General features: G+C 48.4%; 2 protein-coding genes across 2 annotated transcripts in view; both read right to left on the bottom strand.

The window, feature by feature from the left end:
* The window catches only part of Hoga1 (4-hydroxy-2-oxoglutarate aldolase 1), a 31,511-nt gene extending 13,300 nt beyond the window's left edge, over nucleotides 1-18,211 (bottom strand). The window contains exon 1 of the mRNA XM_059257984.1: nucleotides 17,680-18,211. Within this exon, the coding sequence (XP_059113967.1) occupies nucleotides 17,680-17,872 (193 nt within the window). The 5' untranslated portion in view covers nucleotides 17,873-18,211. The remainder of the gene's footprint in view (nucleotides 1-17,679) is intronic.
* Nucleotides 8,687-10,125, bottom strand: C1H10orf62 (chromosome 1 C10orf62 homolog). Its single transcript, XM_059257998.1, has one exon. The coding sequence runs from the start codon at nucleotides 9,884-9,886 to the stop codon at nucleotides 8,969-8,971; it is 918 nt and encodes a 305-aa protein (XP_059113981.1). The 5' UTR covers nucleotides 9,887-10,125; the 3' UTR covers nucleotides 8,687-8,968.
* Nucleotides 18,212-18,375: the final 164 nt, after the last annotated feature.

Consider the following 18,375-nt stretch of genomic DNA (forward strand, 5'->3'; position numbering starts at 1 on the left):
AGGGTTATTTTCCCACCATGGCTTTCCACCCACCCTTCCCATCCCTGTCCCAACATAAATAGAAGGTTCTCAACAGATACACTGTAGTGCACCCACCATTTTCCTTTGGGTGAAACATTGTAACTCTACCAGAAAGAACAGCCTGTAACATAACATGCACCTATGTTCCCAGCGTCCATGACAACCCTCCCCATTACCCTCCACTCGGACTTTGTGGCCCGACTCAGGTGTTTTATTCTCTTTCATGTCCTTGCAACATATATAAGTACCCATGAATAAGCTAATTTATACTTCAGAGAAATGGAACCAGGCTTACATAACCTTCTGCAGTTTGCTATTTTTGTTTAGCGTTGTTTTGAGTTTATCTGCAGCAGAATACAAAGCTCTGATTCGTTTGCCCCATTTCTATGCATTGTTCAACTGCATGGTTAGACCACACTTTATTTTACATTCTCTCCTCAAGGACATTCAGACTCCCCTTCTTTTTTGCTGCTGCAAATGATGCTGAAACAACCATTTTCTGGAAAGATCTTTGGTTATGTCTAGGAATTCCTTTTACGTTCCCATAGTTAGGTGTGACAGCCGTGTCTGTGTGCAGCTTCCTGGGTGCCATGCTTACCACTGAGCAATACACACCCCACAGCAGGAAGGTGAACTGCTAGTGTTCACCCATGCCAACTCTAGCTGTCCTCAGAACTAACGTTTGCCAGTCAAAGGTGGTATCTCCTTGTATTTTTCTTTCTTTTTTGTCACCCTACTGGTTTGATTTTGTTTGAGACAGGGTCTCACTATGTAGCCTTGGATGGCTGGGAACTCATAAAGATCCATCTGCCTCTGGAATGCTGGTATCAAGGACATATGCTGCCATGCCCAGCTCACTCTCCTGTTCTGTCAACTGTTTGTTTCAGAGGTTTCTAACCCATATCAGTTAACGGTGCCAACAATTCTATTTCTTTGAAAGCCAAGCAGAACTGACACTCTTGGCAGAAGCCGAGGGGTTAAGAGTGTCAGCCCCATCACTCCTCTTGTGCTTTTCCATTGACTTCCTTTTCTTTCTCCTCTCCATGCCTGTGATGGTTAACCTCAACTGTCAATTTGATGAGCTCTAGAATCACCCGGGAGCCAGGCTTCTGGGCATGCCTGTGGGGGATTATTTGATTAGGTTATTTGAAGAGGGATGACCAGCCGCCCACTGTGGGCAGCAGCATTCACTGGGTTGGGATTCTTGACTGTATAAAAAGGAGAGAGCGAGCTAAGCACAGTTATTGCTTTCTGCCTTCTGATTGTGGGTGCAAGGTGACCAGCTGCCTCAAGTTCCTGCTTCTGGGAGGAAGTCCTCCAGGATGGACTGTAACCGTAAAAGATTGAGTCAAAATAAACCCTGTCCACCTTAAGGCCCTTCTGACAGTGTTAAGTCTCAAACCCTGGGACCAAACGGCTGAGGTGCCTATTTAACATATCAAAGCGGACCTGGCCACCATGTTCTCCCAGCATCCCTCAGTCCCTACCTGTTACAGGGGATGGCTGGCATACACTGCCCTCTACCCACTCCCCAAACTCTCCAGCATGGGCCTGAGCTGCCCTTCGCCCAGAAGCTCTTCTCTATAGAATCTAGTCATTCTGGTTACCTGCCTCTTTTACCTTTTGCTTTGATGCATCTGGTTCCATTATCTCCCCTTTCCCTTCCCCTCGCCCCTCTCCTCACTTGGCTCAGGGTCATGTCACTCTGGACTCTCCCAGATGTCCCTGCCTCTGGCTATGTTCTTCCTTTTATCTATCATAAACCTTCTCCACCATACCTAGGAGCAGTCATGGCCTTCCCTATTTCTTATTTTCACTCAGTCTATTTTATCAGTGTCCAGCAAGGTAACAAAGACAATACCCTTCCATTAAAATAAGCAAACAAACAAAACACATCTGTAATCCCAGCACTTGGGAGGTGGAAAGTAGAGAATCAAGAGTTCAAGGCCAGTGTGGGGGAATATAGGTGACCCTGTCTCAAACAAACGAAAGTCATAAGTAGTTAGCCGGGCGGTGGTGGCGCACGCCTTTAATGCAGCACTCGGGAGGCAGAGGCAGGTGAATCTATGGGTTCGAGGCCAGCCTGGTCTACAGAGTGAGTTCCAGGACAGGCACCAAAACTACACAGAGAAACCCTGTCTCAAAAAAACAAAAATAAATAAATAAATAAATAAATAAGGGTGTAGGAGAAGAAAAAGACAATAAACCTGGGAGCGGTATTAGCATACAAAATCCATGCCATGCAGCTGTGTGTAACAAGCCATAAATTTAAGGGGAGCTTCCGCTAAAAGGGAAATGTGGTCCCTGACAGACACACAGAACCTGAAAGATAAGAGCAGAGAAGCTGCCCGGGAGAAACACAGACTTTCCTGGCCTGAGACCAAGAGAACGTGTTCCTGTGAGTCACCCTTCAGGGGACACAGTGTGATGGGGACTCTACCTCATACCTTTTCCATGCTGTTAGGCTCCACTGCCAGTAGGGCCGCCCAGACCCTTCTCGCTGGACAGTGACTTTTCCTTTGTGATGCTACGAGGAACATGGTGAGACAAACAGGGTCTGCTTCAGCCTGATGTCCTGAGGTCAGATCCTCGGGACTGGGAAAGCACGGCCTCTTGTTTGCCTAGGTGAGGTTTCACTGCTTCCTGGGAGTGTCCGACATCTTTGAAGGAGCTGCTTGCCCTGGTGGGGACTCCCATTTAGCCAACATTGGACCAACCCTCAACTATTTCAAGACCAAGATGATGCCATTTCTATTTAGTTGCCGAAGTTGTCTGCCACCTCAAGTTGTGACAGGCATATGCTATGGTCCCTAACCCAGCCACAGTCGCTCACTCCCAAGTCACTCTTCATCTTGAACTCAGTTACAGAAGCCCCTGGGCTCCATAGGTGGATCTCAAAGCAGGACAGTAGGGTAGGGTCTGATGCCCTGGGAGGCAGCAGCAGGCCCTCATTCAGTCTCCTGTGAGAGAGCCTCTCGCTCTCACTTCCCCACCCCTACTTCCCCACCCCCCACCCCATGCCACCCCACCCGCCTCTGGAATCAGGCACTAGACCTATGCCTGACTCTCTAGGCATGCAGGCTGGGCAGTCATTACAACTCCAAGTCTCTATTTCCTTTTCTATGAAATGACAAGTCACTTCAACCCTACCTTACAGAGTTATTTTAAAGGCTCAGCTAGGAAAATGTCCCAGAAAGCACTTTGACATCTGGGGTCTGGTGCTGCAAAAAGCCCCCCCCCCCTTCACCCTGGCTGCACGTCCAGTCGCAGGCCGGCTATGTTTGTGTCGTCTAGAAAGATTCAGAGAAGAGGACCCTATGCACCAAGGGTGAGAAAGCAGAGGCAGAGCAGTAGGTGGGGTGGTTGGGGCACAGGCTCTTGTCAGAAAAGCCAGGACCAGCTCTCAGGGTGGCCCTCTAGCCAACTGAGGTCTTGAGAAAATGGCTTGGCCACCAGGCATGGAGGCACACACCTGTAACCCTAGCACTCAGGAAGCCAAGGCCAGTCTGGGGTATACAGGGAGAGCCTATCTCAAAAAAATAATTTACAAGGAAAAGGGGGATTGGAGATGGCTCAGTGGTTAAAAACACTTGCCACCCTTCCTGCCCACGTAGGGTAGTTCATAACTGCCTGTGACCCCACCTCTGGGAGAATCCAGTGCCCTCTTCTGGTCTACACACACACACACACACACACACACACACACACACACACACACACACACACACACACGAGAGAGAGAGAGAGAGAGAGAGAGAGAGAGAGAGAGAGAGAGAGAGAGAGAGAGAGCAGACTCACATACACAGGTGTATACAAATTAAAATTTTTTTAAAAAAAGAAAATGGTTTAACCAAACTTTAGCTTTGTTAACTGAAAACCAGAGATACTGGTCTTTTTCTCAAACAGTGATGTTAAAATGAGATACTCTTTGTAAAGTATGTATACCTGTAAAGTATGTACACATGTAAAGTATGTACACCTGTAAAGTATGTATACATGTAAAGTATGTACACCTGTAAAGTATGTATACCTGTAAAGTATGTACACCTGTAAAGTATGTATACATGTAAAGTATGTATACCTGTAAAGTATGTACACCAGAGCCTGGTGCTATGTGGGTGTTAGGTTCAATCCTTGTGGCGCTGGAAGAAAGTTCACCTTGAAGCAGGAATGTGGCTGGGCCAGATGGAAGAACCCCTCATGTCCCAACCTGTGCAGCAGGAGTCCTTCTCACTGAGGAAGTTGCTCCTGTGGGTGAGGCCTGAGAAGGGTGCTGAGTGGGCCTGGGCTGCACAGGCGACCTGGTGATTTACTGTGTTGTTCAATCTTAGACGGTCTTTTAATAAAAAAAAAACACCCAGAGCCAGATATCAGGGTCAAAGCTGAAAGACCGGAGGAGCCAGCCACTGTTCTCACCTCTATGAAATCCTCAGCCTGAAGAGCCTGAGTTCCTGTTTCCTCACGCCTTATATACCTTTCTCTGCCCTGCCATATCACTTCCTGGGATTAAAGACGTGTGTGCTTCCCAAAGCAAAGGCATGAGATCTCAAGCGCTGGGATTAAAAGTGTGTGCCACCACTGCCTGCCCTCTGTGTCTAATCTAGTGGCTGGCTCTGTCCTCTGATCCTCAGGCAAGTTTATTAGGGTCCACAATATATCACCACATTGCTGTGGCCTAAAGAAAGCACAGTGTCTCCCAGAAGGGTGTCCCTGGGGACTGTTATGGTCCCTTGGTGCCTCATCATCTCTTCCTCCTCAAAAGCATCACCCTGGGATCCCTCTGTGGGTCTCTGGCCACTGAGCCTTTCTCCTCTGGGCTTCCCTCGCCCGTTCTTTTTAAAAATCATGTTCCCTGTTGTGTGCTCACATGGAAAAAGGTGCCTGGAGCCCTTCAATCACTCCAAGGGATCAGGCAAGCTTCCTCACCCTGGCCTCTTCGACACGATGAGAACTGAGAGCAGGTGGACCCCAAAGTCCTCCTTCGTTCTAAGTTCCACAGCCATTTTTCTGCCTTTCTCCTTAGCCTTCCCCTTCTATTAATGTTCTCCATCCATCCAGACTGGGAGTGTGGCTTGGACACTACTTGCTTGGTTATGCCCTAGTTGAATTCCCAGGCACCACAAAAGCAAATATGTCAGGGTTCTCCCCATCCACAACCACTGCCATCCTCCTGCCTCTGCACAGTAGCTCATGGAGTGCCTTTCTGCTTCGAAGCCAGCAAAGACCTCTCAAAATCCGAGAGGAGGTGTCCCTCTGGGCCCTGCAGCCCATAGCATCTTGCTGTCCTACTATGTGCTCTTTTTGCCTGGCCTGGAATCATTCAGTCAGGGACAATGGCCCTGCTCATGATAACCAACACAGACTGACTGAGGTGGGTGTTGATAATCTGCTGTATAAAATATCCTAAACTAGCAGGCTTGAGGCAGAACTTTTTTTTTTAACATGATCTAATTTATAAACTCCCCCTGGGAAGAAAGGCTTGACAAAATGCTTAAGCAATTTCCCAGTGAACTTTAATAGAATTAGGTCTGGATCTGGGAAGCCAGCCACCCCCCAGCTGACTCAGACCGGACTCTGGTGGCTGGTTTAGCTGCTCTTTGTGTCATTCTTAAGAGTCATCTGATGGTCTTTTTTCCCCTCTAATAAAAATGTCCACACCAAAACCCATATTTAAGTGGCCTGCCTCTGGGCCATTTTGCTTACAGCAGGACTGTAATAAAACTTTGACATGTCCTCATGGATTGTCTGCAGGTGTTTCAGCTTTGAATTTTGAAGATGGGAATGGGTTATGCAGAATGCCGATAACATCTTCCTTATAAGCACAAGAAACAGAACTAAGGATTAACATGGGTGCTAGCTGACACAATTTTGTCAACTTGAAATATTTTCTAGTGTTTTTTTTTTTGTTTGTTTTGTTTTTTTTGGCACAAGGTCTCTTGTTGCCCAGGCTGACCTCAACTATGTGGCTGAGGATGACCTTGAACTCCTGACCCTCTTGTGTCTCCATCTGACATGCTGAGATTACATTTGTGTACCACTGTACCTGGCTGAAACTTAGGGAACTAATTTGAAAATTCACGTAAGTCTTGAGCACCTGATTTCATGTGTCTTTTCTGGGCCGAGGGACGTGGCCTTCAACAGTAGCCTCCATCATTGGGCTGTGTCTCCAGCCCTGTGCTTGTAATTTCAGTCTTTTCAGACGCCAGATCTCACCACTGCCAGATCTCACCACTGCCAGATCTCACCACCCCTCGCTTCCTGTGCTTTAGCCTCCAACACCTTTCCCTGTGATTGACCCTATTTTTTTTTTTTTCAATTAAATTGTGTTTTTGTCTGTGAGTGGCTGTGAGCATGTGGGTGGGTGGGGGTGGGGTGGGGTGGGGTGGGGTGGGGGTAGCCTTTTATGTGGCAGTCAGAGGACAGTCTCAATGGTTTCTGTCCCCTATCCTGGAGCACCCTGAGTTAGGCTGGCTGGCCAGAAGCTCCAGGGATCCACCTGTCTCTGCCTCCTTGTTACAATTTTTTGTTGTTGTTGGTTTTTTTTTTTGAGACAGGGTTTCTCTGTGTAGCCTTGGCTGTCCTGGAACTAGCTCTATAGACCAGGTTGGCCTTGAACTCTGAGATCCACCTGCCTCTGCCTCCCAAGAGCTGGGATTAAAGGCATGTGCCACCACCACCTGGTACAAAATTTTACGAACTATTTAAAATATGCAAATGTAGGACATTCCTCTAATGGAACCCCTTCCATTAGAAGGAATTTTTTTCTAGTTTCCTTAAGTTTACATTTATTCTGCTGAAAAATTCTGTAAATAATAATTCATATACATCTGGGGCAGTGAGATGGTCCAGTGGCTGAAAAGCTCTTGCCACTTTGATGGTACAAGCCTGATGACCTCAGTTCAATCTGTGGAACCTGAAAGGGAAAAATCAGTGGCCCTCCTGAGATGCTACACCACCACCACCAGCACCAGCACCAAAGGTATTTGCTGACCAGCAGGTTTAAAGCTGACCAGAGATTGAACTCATGGGAAGATAAGACTGGAACAATATATCTGAATGTATATATTCTGGGCTCAGCAAAAACAGGATATAGGGAGTAAAAAATTTATGTCTCTGTAGATACCCTGCATCCTGTTAGCCATTAGTAACCTCATGCTTATAGTTCAGCCAGTAACTTCAAAGAACTACCTCACCCCTAGCCCCTTCATCCAATCCCGCGAGATGTGTAACCCTCTGCACGTAAACCTTTCCTATGTAAACCCCTTAAAGTGAGTGCTCGGGGCCGTCCTCCTCCACCCGCTGTGGACACGGACCAAGCCCGGGCTTTCTTTGCTATTAATAAACCCCTGTGTGCTTGCATCGGATATTGGCTCTGTGGTGGTCTTGCTTGGGGGTCTTGCAACAGGGGCACAACAGAACCCATGTAAAGGTGGAAAGAAAAATGACCCTATAAAAATGCCCTCTGACCTCCACACACACATATCATATGCTAACAGGAAGTTTAAAAGTTTAAAATTTGATTCAGACAAATTTACACTAGCAATGTCCAGAAAACAAAACTACTTCCGCTGGCCACATTTAAGGTGTTTATGACCTTAGCTATCCTCAGTGAGCGGTCCAGAGATCTAAGGCCTACGAGGTAACCCCTGGTAAATCCATAACAGACTCAAATCTATGTCAAAGATTTACTTGACGTCAAGCAGTGACTTGTTGACCTGTCTAAAGACTCACCAAGTGGCTGCCTGAGTTAGGGGTAGAGGTCATTTCTTACTCTTTGAGACCCAGGAGGAAGGCTCAGGGAGAATGCCAGAAAATGTCAGGGATAAGCAGAGGCAGAGCCTTATACAGAGTAGAAGAGAATAGGGAGACAAGCACTGGGCAGAGACCAGGGGACTGTGTATGTTTGTGGGGCAGGCTGGATCTAAGATCTCTTACTACGTCACCTCGGAGGAATTTTATCTCTGAACTGCAGGGACCTTATAGGGCAGAATACATTCCTTATGGCTATGGCTTAACACAAAACAAAACTTAAAAAAAAACCAAAAACACGCCGGGCCGTGGTGGCACACACCTTTAATCCCAGCGCTTGGGAGGCAGAGGCAGGTGTATCTTTGTGAGTTCAAGGCTAGCCTTGTCTATATGGTGAGTTCCAGGACAGCCTAGGCTACACAGTGAGACGCCCCCCGACCCCATCTCAAAAAACAAAAAATACAAGCGGTAGCTGCAAGCAGTCTGAATATTGGTAGCAGATGCACTAGTCTGTCACGACTCACGCGGTGGTGACATGACCCATGTGTGTCTCATACAGCTCTATAGCTGTGGACACACGGATCCGCACGGACTCCAGAGATGGCACCAAGAGGATGGGGCCCCAAGTCCCACCTGGATGACTTATGACTTACTCTGCTGAAAGCCTGTCCCTAGACCCCTCCTCCCCAGCACCTGACTTCATCCTGGTTCCTTGGCAGCAGTAGGCAGGTGGGTTTGAGACCCCTGGCAACATCTTAATCCTAGTACCTGAGGCCAGGGGAAACTGTTATGGTCTTAAGTATGGTTCATTGAGAAGGTCCCCAGGGAAGGCCCACTTACAGAACTTCGGGGGACAACACCCTCTCCTCCAACCCTGCCCAGAACTCAGCTGGCCACAGAGCTCCTGGACACAGAATGAGGGCATGTAGGGCTTTATTGGCTCCAATCAGGCATGTGGAGTCAGGGCGGGGCTCCTGGCTGCTCCTGTGATCTGCCTCATGTCTTCTCTCACGGGTCTTCAGGGCCCTGGGGCTGCTGTAGCTGCCTCCCTCCCTCATGACGGCAGCTGGGGCCAGAAGTAGGGGTTTGGGTGGCAGTCTCTCACCCTGGACCACGGACGTTTCCCCATAGAAGAGAAAACAGGCCTGTGTATGCGAGCCAGCCCTGCTGGGGGGAAGGGGCACATGGTTAAGTGGCTTCAAGAGTCATAGATTTGGTGGCTGCGGTTGGGCAGACTATGGCTCTGGTGGCTGGAGTGACCTGGATGACCCTGGTGACTCTGGCGGCTGGAGGGACCTGGATGGCCCTGGTGACTCTGGCGGCTGGAGGGACCTGGATGACCCTGGTGACTCTGGTGGCTGGAGGGACCTGGATGACCCTGGTGGCTCTGGTGGCCCAGATGACTCTGGTGGCTGGAGGGACCTGGATAACCCTGGTGGCTCAAGTGACCTGGATGATGATGGCTGGAGTAAACAGGATGACTTTGGTTGCTTTGGTAGCTTGAATGGCTACGCTGGTTTTGGTGACCATGGCGACTCTGGCTATGGACACTGTGTGTTTGGTTGGAACCAGCGATGGCGGTTTCCCGATGAGTGAGGAAATTCCCTTTCAGCTTTATCTCCACCTCCTCCAGAGCCTTCAGCTCTTCTGGGCTGATGTCCCTGGATTCCACATGGCCTACGTGCTGGTAAGTCCCGGCGCGTTGCAGCATGGAATTCGCCAGGTAATGCCCCTTGGCGTCGATCTCCTTGGCGCAAGCAGTCACAGCAGCCCATGCGGCATCCTCCATTGACGGGGACTTTCCTGACTCCCTCTGGGTCTCTTTGGTCACCGAGGTCCCAGATACCTTCTGTTTGCTGTTAAAGGCATCTCGGCGCAGAGCCTTGCCCCCTTCTCCATGTGTGGAGGTGAGGGTCTCCATGTGGATGGTGGTGTTGGCCTCCCCGTGCCTATTTTCATGTGAGGGGCCATAGTTGCTGCCATAGCAGTGGGTGGGCAACCTCTCTTCCGAAAGGCGGCTAAAGTGAGATTTGATCCAGCTGCCATTTGCTCGGCAGGACTCTGGAGACCTGTCTTCTAAGGTTGTCTTCCTTTTCTTCCTCTGAGCCCACAGCATGAGGCCTCCACCTCCCAGCAAGAGGGCAGTCCCCAGCACCACCTTGCATGATGGTCGCTGGAGGAACTCGAAGAAGTTCTCCAGGGCCCTAGGCCTCACGAAGAGCTAAGAGCACGCTGGGAGTGGTGGCGGAGCCCAGATGGTATGGTTCATGCTTGAAAGGGCCAGAGCCCTGGGGGTGTCTGGCAGGTAGGCCCCTGCCTCACCCTCCCTAGTATGCCCTCTGACACCTCAGCAATGAACCCCATTGTGAGGAAGGCAGTGGGGGTGGGGGGTGGGGAGTGAGGGGGGTGGGGAGTGAGGGGGGTGGGGGGGAGTGAGGTGAGGTAGCAGATGCAGTAGTCTGTCACGACTTACGTGGTGGTGACATGACATATCACCTAGTCTGGCAAGCCTTTGTAAGGACTGGGTCTTGTCTCCTGCCCTCAGTGGAAAGACGCGTCATTCAGCTATGAGACTCTTCTGCCTTCTGCTTGCAGCGCGTTCTTTGGCTCTGTTCTGCTCACTTTTCTGTCTTTGGTTTCCCTCGTTCCTCATCTAATGGCCCCCAGAGCACAGAGAATAGTGAGTCAGTGTGGCCATGACAAACTGGGACCCCCTTAGCTGAACTGGCATCCATCCCTGGTCAATAACTCCCAAAGGACCGGTCTCTGCTGCCAGCACAATATATACCATCTCCTACAGCCCTAGCTCCATTACGGAAAAAGTGCAGAAAGGAAAGGCCCGAGAAGGAGCTCATTCTGGAACAATATGAGGTCACAATCAAGAGCAGATAGGACAACCATCAGGCCCCAGGGCCTGGGGCCATTCCAGGGTAAGCTACAGCTTGCCTGAGTGATAGCCTGAAGATCAAGATTTTTGTTTGTTTATTTTTCAAGACAGGGTTTTTCTGTAACAGCCTTGGCTGTCCTAGAACTCACTTTGAGTGTGGGACCATCCCCCACATTTATTTACCCCAGGGACTCTGGAGGAATGAGGAATAAAAGACTTAGTTAGAAATGGTGGGGAGAGAAACAGAGAGATACTCAGGATAGACTTGGGTGGGCCCGGGTCCTTATCCACCGGCCCAGAACTTTATTCCAAAGGGCTATTTATAACAATGCCAAGGGGTGGAGCAAAAGGCCTCCCCCTTGCTAGTTACAGTCCAGTGTAGACCTTTACAAACACCTGATACTCAGGCCCGTGGTCCAATCAACCTCTTATGCAGTCCTGCTGGGTACAGCCGCTAGGAAACCTAGTGGACTACAACAACTTTATAAACTAAATTTACCTCAAACCCACAGAAATCAACCAGCTTCTGCCTCCCAAGTGCTGGGATTAAAGATGTGGGCCACCACACTCAGCTAAGATCCAGATTTTTTGCCCCTGGTAAATAAGCATCATGAAGTTTTGAGTAGGTAGGCTGGCTAGATTCCTGTATAATCCTAAGCAATTCCTATGTATTTGGGGCTAGAAACAGGCCTGGGTTGTTGTTTCCCTCAAGGCATGTAGCACACTCAGAAATGCCCAGATGGTCCTTGAAAAAAGTTGTGTTGTTTGGGACTGGAGAGATAGCTCAGAGGTTAAGAGCACTGGCTGCTGCTCTTCCAGAGGTCTTGAGTTCAGTTCCCAGCAACCACATGGTGTCTCACAACCATCTATAATGGAATCCAATGCCCTCGTCTGGTATGCAGGCATACATGTAGACAGAGCACTCATATACATAAAAAATAAATCTTTAAAAAAAAAAAAAAAAGCCGGGCGGTGGTGGCCTTTAATCCCAGCACTCAGGAGGCAGAGGCAGGCGGATCTCTGTGAGTTTGAGGCCAGCCTGGTCTACAGAGTGAGTTCCAGGACAGGCTCCAAAGCTACATAGAAACCCTGTTGGGGGCGGGGGGAGCTATGTCAGAAAGACAAAGGATAATGAGACTACAACCCATAGTTCCAGAGAAGCTAGGAAACAGGGAGGACAATAGAGGGAAGTTTCTCCAGTTCGCCCGGGGCCGAGGGCCTGCCTCGCCCAGCAGTTGGGACAAATCTCTCCCACTCCAGGTTCCGCAGCCACTTATAAAATAATCATTCAGAGGCTTATATTAATTACAAACTGTATGGCCTGGAGAAACTTCCCTCTACAGAGGACCCTAGGAGGGACGCATGGATCACCTTGGGAAGGGGAAACAGAGGAGATCTCCATGAGTAAACTGGGGATGGGAGAGATGAGAACATGAGGGAACGGGATGGTGGAGCTGGGGGAGGGATGGAGTGGGAGAGCAATGAAAGAGATATCTTTTGTTTTGTTTTTTTCAAGACAGGGTTTCCCTGTGTAGCTTTGCACCTCTCCTGGAACTCACTCTGTAGCCCAGGCTGGCCTCGAACTCACAGAGATCCGCCTGGCTCTGCCTTCTGAGTGCTGGGATTAAAGGCGTGCGCCACCACCGCCCAGTGAAAGAGATGTCTTGATAGAGGGAGACATTATGGGGTAAGGGACAAACCTGGTGCTAGGGGAATTCCCAGGAATCCACAAAGACAACCCCAGATTTGACTACTAGCAATAGTTGCTAGCAATAACTGGCCTACCCTGGTAATCAGATTGGTGAATACCCTGTCATCATAGAGCCTTCACCCAGTAACTGATGGCAGCAGATGCAGAGATCCACAGCCAAACACCAGGCTGAGCTCTGAGAGTCCAGGTGAAGGGAGGGAAGAGGGATTACATGAGCAAGGGGGGGTCAAGATCATGATGGGGAAATCTACAGAGACAACTGAATCGAACTTATAGGAACTCATGAACTTTAGACCAACAGCTGTGGAACCTGCATGGGACCGGACTAGGCCCTCTGCATATGGGAGACAGTTGTGCAGCTGGGTTTGTTTGAGGGGCCCCTGGCAGTAGGATCAGAATCTATCCCTGGTGTGTGAGCTGGCTTTCTGGATCCCATTACCTATGGTCGGACACCTTGGTGCAGCGGGGAGGGGCTTGGTCCTGCCTCAACTGAATGTACCAGGCTTTGCTGTCCCCCCATGGGAGGACTTACCCTTTTGGAGGAGGGGATGAGGGGGTTGGGAGGAGAGCAGGAGGGATGAGAGGGGCATCTGTGGTTGATATGTAAAATGAATAAAAAAATAAAGTCCATTAAAAAAAAAAGAAGCTGTGTTATTTGAGGTCTGGAAAAATGAGTTCAAGCAGCTCATTGTCTGTAATGCCAGCTCCAATGGATCAGACACCTCTGGCCTCCTCTGGTGCTTGTACTCAACACGCCCGTGCCCATGTGCAGGCATACATACCTACACAAAGTTAAAAAGTAAATCTTTTTTTAAAAAGTTGTTCAGGCGTGGTGGCACACACCTTTAAACCCAGCACTCAGAAGGCAAAGGTAGGCAGATCTCTGTGGGTTCAAGACCAGCCGAGTCTACAAAGTAAGTTCCAGGACAGCCAGGGCTATGTAGGCTCTGCCTCAACCTCTTATCCCCCTCAAAAAAAAAAAAAAAAAAATTGAAATATTTCCTTATTTTTTTGGTTTTTTGTTTTGTTTTGTTTTTGTTTTTTTTTTTCAAGACAGGGTTTCTCTGTAGCTCTGGAGTCTGTCCTGGACTACCTCTGTAGACCAGGCTGGCCTTGAACTCACAGAGATCCACCTGCCTCTGCCTCTCAAGTGCTGGGATTACAGGCGTGCGCCACCGCTGCCCGGCTATTTCCTTATTTTTACACACATTTTACATTATGTGTGTGTTTTGCCTGAATATATGGAGTCAGGTAACCTGGAACTGGAGTTACAGATGGTTGTGAGCCACCATCCGGGTGCTGGGAATTGAACCTGGGTCCTCTGGAAGAGCAGCCAGTACTTTTAGTCACTGAGCCATCTCTCCAGTCCCCTTCAAATATAATCTTTAACCAAGTAATAATTGTTATATATACAAATGTTTTTCAGAAGGAACTGTGGTACTCTACATGTGGAAGGAATAAGGTACAGCTAGAAGGTTTAGGGGACCTCACCTCTCCAGCCTTGGTGAACTATCCCTGTGAATGTCTACTAACCTCACTGGAAATAACAACTCAAAGTCCACTTCTGAGGCTGTTTACAGGTGTGAGTTCAGGGCCACTGACCCTTCCCAAAAACCCCTCCCTCCAGTCCTTGGCTATAACCTTTTAAAAGTTTTATTTTTATTAAAAGTTTTTAATTAAAGCTGGGCGGGGTGGTGCACACCTTTAATCCCAGCACTCAGGAGGCAGAGGCAAGTGGATCTCTGTGAGTTTGAGGCCAGCCTGTTATACATAGTGAGTTCTGGGATAGCCAAAGCTACACAGAGAAACCCTGCCTTAAAAAAAAAAAAATTAAATTAAATATAATTACTTCCCTTTTCCCTTTCCTCTGTCCAACTTTTCCAATGTCTCCTTGATTTACTCCTTCTCAAATGGATGGCCTCTTTTTCTTTATTGTTACATAGATAGATAGATAGATAGATAGATAGATAGATATAATAAACACAACCTGTCGACTCCATGTGTACATGATTTCAGGGCTGACTACTTTGTATTAGATAATTAATTAGGGGGTTCATCCCTGGGAGAGGCTAATTCTCCCTCTCACAATGGTCAGTAGTTAGCTGTAGTTAGTTCTCTGTCTAGGGGTGAGACCCTATGAGATTTTTCCCCTTCCAAGTTAGCATATCTATCAATATTGTCATTGTTCAGGTCTTGTTTAGGCACACCATGTTTGGTTATAACTTTTATCTTACTTAATAAAATTTTAAAGCTTAAGATTACAGAAACCCTTCCTCAAGGCCCATTTTTAATAACCATAAAACGCTATGCACGATATTCAAGTCTGCATTTGGCACAAGGCAGGAAACCAGAAGAGTGGACCCTGTGCTTGCTGTGGTGCTAACACCATTTCAGGTTTTCTTGATCTCAAAGAACTGCTTCTGTATATGACTGAGAAGCTTTTGCAGAGTTTGAAATTCTCTTAACTACCGTAGACATCCCTTATCTACAAATCAAGACCCACTTGCTCTTTCCCAAATAGCTAACGGCCGTTGGTTTGTTGTGGCTGACCACCAAAAGCAGCCACTGTGTATCTTCTAATTCTTCCTTATCATTTGTTTTTTGTACGTCAATGGAGTTATTTTGGTTTAGAACTGACATGTATTTTCTTTTTTTCTTTTTTCTTTTCTTTTTTCCTTTCTTTTTTTTTTTTTTTTAAAGATTTATTTATTTATTATGTATACAGAAGAGGGTGCCAGATCTCATTACAGATGGTTGTGAGCCACCATGTGGGTGCTGGGAATTGAACTCAGGACCTCTGGAAGAGCAATCAGTGCTCTTAACCTCTGAGCCATCTCTCCAGCCCCGACATGTATTTTCTATATTGCAAATAGAGGCTAAAAGTTTTGCATACTCTTTTCATTATTTATTGTGTGTTTTTGGTTGGTTGGTTGTTTTTTTTTTTTTTTTGAGACAAGGTTTCTCTGTATAGCCTTGGCTGTCCTGGAACTTGCTCTGTAGACCAGGCTGGCCTCCAACTCACAGATCCACCTGCCTCTGCCTCCTGAGTGCTGGGATTATAGGGGTGTCCCTTCACTGCTCAGCTATTGTGGGTTGTTTTTTTTTTAAAGATTTATTTATTACGTATACAGTGTTCTGTCTGCATATACACCTGCAGGCCAGAAGAGGGCACCAGATCTCATTACAGATGGTTGTGAGCCACCATGTGGGTGCTGGGAATTGAACTCAGGACCTCTGGAAGAACAAACAGTGCTCTTAACCGCTGAGCCATCTCTCCAGCCCTATTGTGGGTTTTTATATGATATTAGATAAGACATTAACTAGTTTGTCTAAAAACATTTCACATTTTGGGGGGCACATGTATCATGGAATGCATGCAGAGGTCAGGGAATGATCTGCAGAAGTTGGTTCTCTTCTTCCACCTTACATAGGTTCTGGGGATGGAACTTGAGTCACCAGGCTTGGCAGCAAGAACCTTTACCCAATGTGTCATCTCAACAGTCCCTTAACTTGTATTTTAAAGGAATACCCTTTATTTAAATAATCAGCACAGATTAGCAATACATTAAAAAACAAGATAAAAGTGAGCTAGCCAAGTGGTGGTGGTGCATGCCTTAAATCCCAGCAACCAGGAGGCAGAGGCAAGTGAATCTCTGTGACTTTGAGGCCAGCACGGTCTACAGAGCAAGTTCCAGGACAGCCAGGAGTACACAGAGAAACTGTGTCTCAAAAAACTAAAAAAAAAAAAAGAAAGACCTACACAGCTTCAGAGTGTGCCTTCAAGAATACTGTTTTATTCAGTGTTTACTGATTGCCAAGGGCAGGTTCCTATCTCTGATGCTAAGTAGCATGTGACATCTGTCTCCATCTGCCCCTGAGCATGGGACTGCATAGTCTATTCCGGAAGGCAAGAGAAACAGATTTAATGTTTTGTTTGCATGCTGGAACCATCATAGAACCCCCGACTCTATGGCCTCTATGCCAGCTGCATGATTGACCATCTTGGGGGAATTATGTTGAGCTCCATGCCTAAGAGCCTGAGGGCTTAGTTCCTGTGAAGAAACTGGATTACATAGGGACAGTGATTTCTCCGTTGCTATAATAGCCAGAGCAGGAGTCATCTACCTCCAGACACTGGGCTCTTCCTCCCACAGGCTCTTCCTGGTATGTGGTGACTAGAGGAATCAAACACCATCAGGAACCCATAAACCAAATCCCTCCAAAACTGTCCAGGGTACCCCATGCTGGTTGCAGGAGTTAGAGAGGCAAAAGGAGGGTCCAGAGACAATTCTGGAGGTCTCTGTGAACTCCTGGATGGCAGAAATGCAATGGATACAAAAGCCAGTCCTCTGGCCCCTGATCCTTAAGCTGAAGCAATGTTCTCTCTGAAGCTAAGGATTGCCATGTTTGCTTTAAGGAAATCAGGGCTTAGTCAGACTCCAGGCTACCATAAGCAAGCTCCAGTAGACACGCTGGCCCTGTTCATGTGTGTACCCATAGGCCATTTGTCCCTTGATAAACACTCATATCACCTTAGCAATGAGCTAGGAGCGGGGCTCAGCTGGACCACAAAGCAGCTTTGCCACAATGTCACTTGCACTTTTAATAATTATCATCCCAGGAATCAATACCTTCAAATGTATAGAATGTATACCATGCTTTCACTCACGTTCTTCCAGATTCTTCTGGCTACCCCATGATATGGGCATTATCCCTCCCATGTGTCATATGGGAAAACAGGCATCCCATAGTAAAGACCATTGGCAAAGCTGTGACTGGAAACTAGAGGCCACTCTCCTAGCCGCTAGCCTGCACCTCCTCAGTCAGCCACACCATTCGCAAAACAGCATTGGTTGGAATAGTCTTCGAGGGGGATCCAGAAACTTAGAAGGATGTGTTAGAATCAACAGACAGAGTGGAACATGTAATCGGCTAATTCAAGTATCAGCTTAGTTAGGTGTTAGCCAAGTGGCTTTGGACAGTGACCACATCTTTCGGACCCTTGTGTAAAACAAGAGGTGAACCAGGGGCGCCAGCCCACTGAGATGCAGTTCTGCCAGGCAGGCTTGGGAGGAAAAGAGGCAGACACTGGCCGCACTGCCATGTGACCCGGCCGATGCCTTCGCATCAGCAGACAGCCTGGTAGACAAGGATGTCCTCATTCACTGCCCCACGTGATCCCCACAATAACCCTGGGAGCTGAGAAGGTGCCTCGGGCCTCCACAGCTGGGGAAACATGGCGGGTGAGGCTCTGTCCACAGGTCCCAGCTGTGAACCCTCCCTGGATCTGGCTCCCCAACTGCCCTCTTACCTCGGAAGGGGAAGGTGCCCAGCTTACTCAGGTTCTCCTCCAGTTTCCCATAGTCTACCTCTGCGGTGGCGGTAAAAGGGGTGGTCACGGCTGGGTAGATACCGGCAATGTCCACCTTCTTCCCCTTCATATTCCTAGAGATGCCCCTGCTCAACCCCGGCCTCATGGAGGCCCAGATTTGGGGGCCTAACATTTCTGCAGGAGGCCTGAGGCCCAGCTGTCTACAGCCACAGGGGAACTGAGTTTGGACTCCTTTTTCCCACTGTTAATGATCAACGGATTCAGTTAAAAATTGGTGTCCGCAACCCACGACTTGTGGACGTGGGGGAGTGCAGCCTAGGGGCGGGCCTAGAGGCTCCACGCAGGCCCTCTTGTCTGCTGGGAAGCAGCTGGAGAAACACCCCAACTCTGGCCTGAAAGAGAGCTGGCTCTTGGGGTTCACACTAAAAAGTGTCTCGGACAGAGCTTTGGCCCTCTTCCCACAGCCCTAAAGCCAGGAGCCACCCCAACCTCCACGCACACACACTCTCCGTCTCCAAGCTGATCTGAGCCTGATGGAGCTGATTGGCTGAGCCGGCCTGGCCCCGCCCCACTGTAGCACGCCGCTGTTCAACTGTGGAAAACCACGCCTCCTGTCTACCAGGCTTCTGCCAAGACCGCCAAGTGTTAGCCCTCTGGTGGCCACACACAGACACA

Source organism: Peromyscus eremicus, chromosome 1 (genome assembly GCF_949786415.1).
Source record: "Peromyscus eremicus chromosome 1, PerEre_H2_v1, whole genome shotgun sequence".
Lineage (NCBI taxonomy): Eukaryota > Metazoa > Chordata > Mammalia > Rodentia > Cricetidae > Peromyscus > Peromyscus eremicus.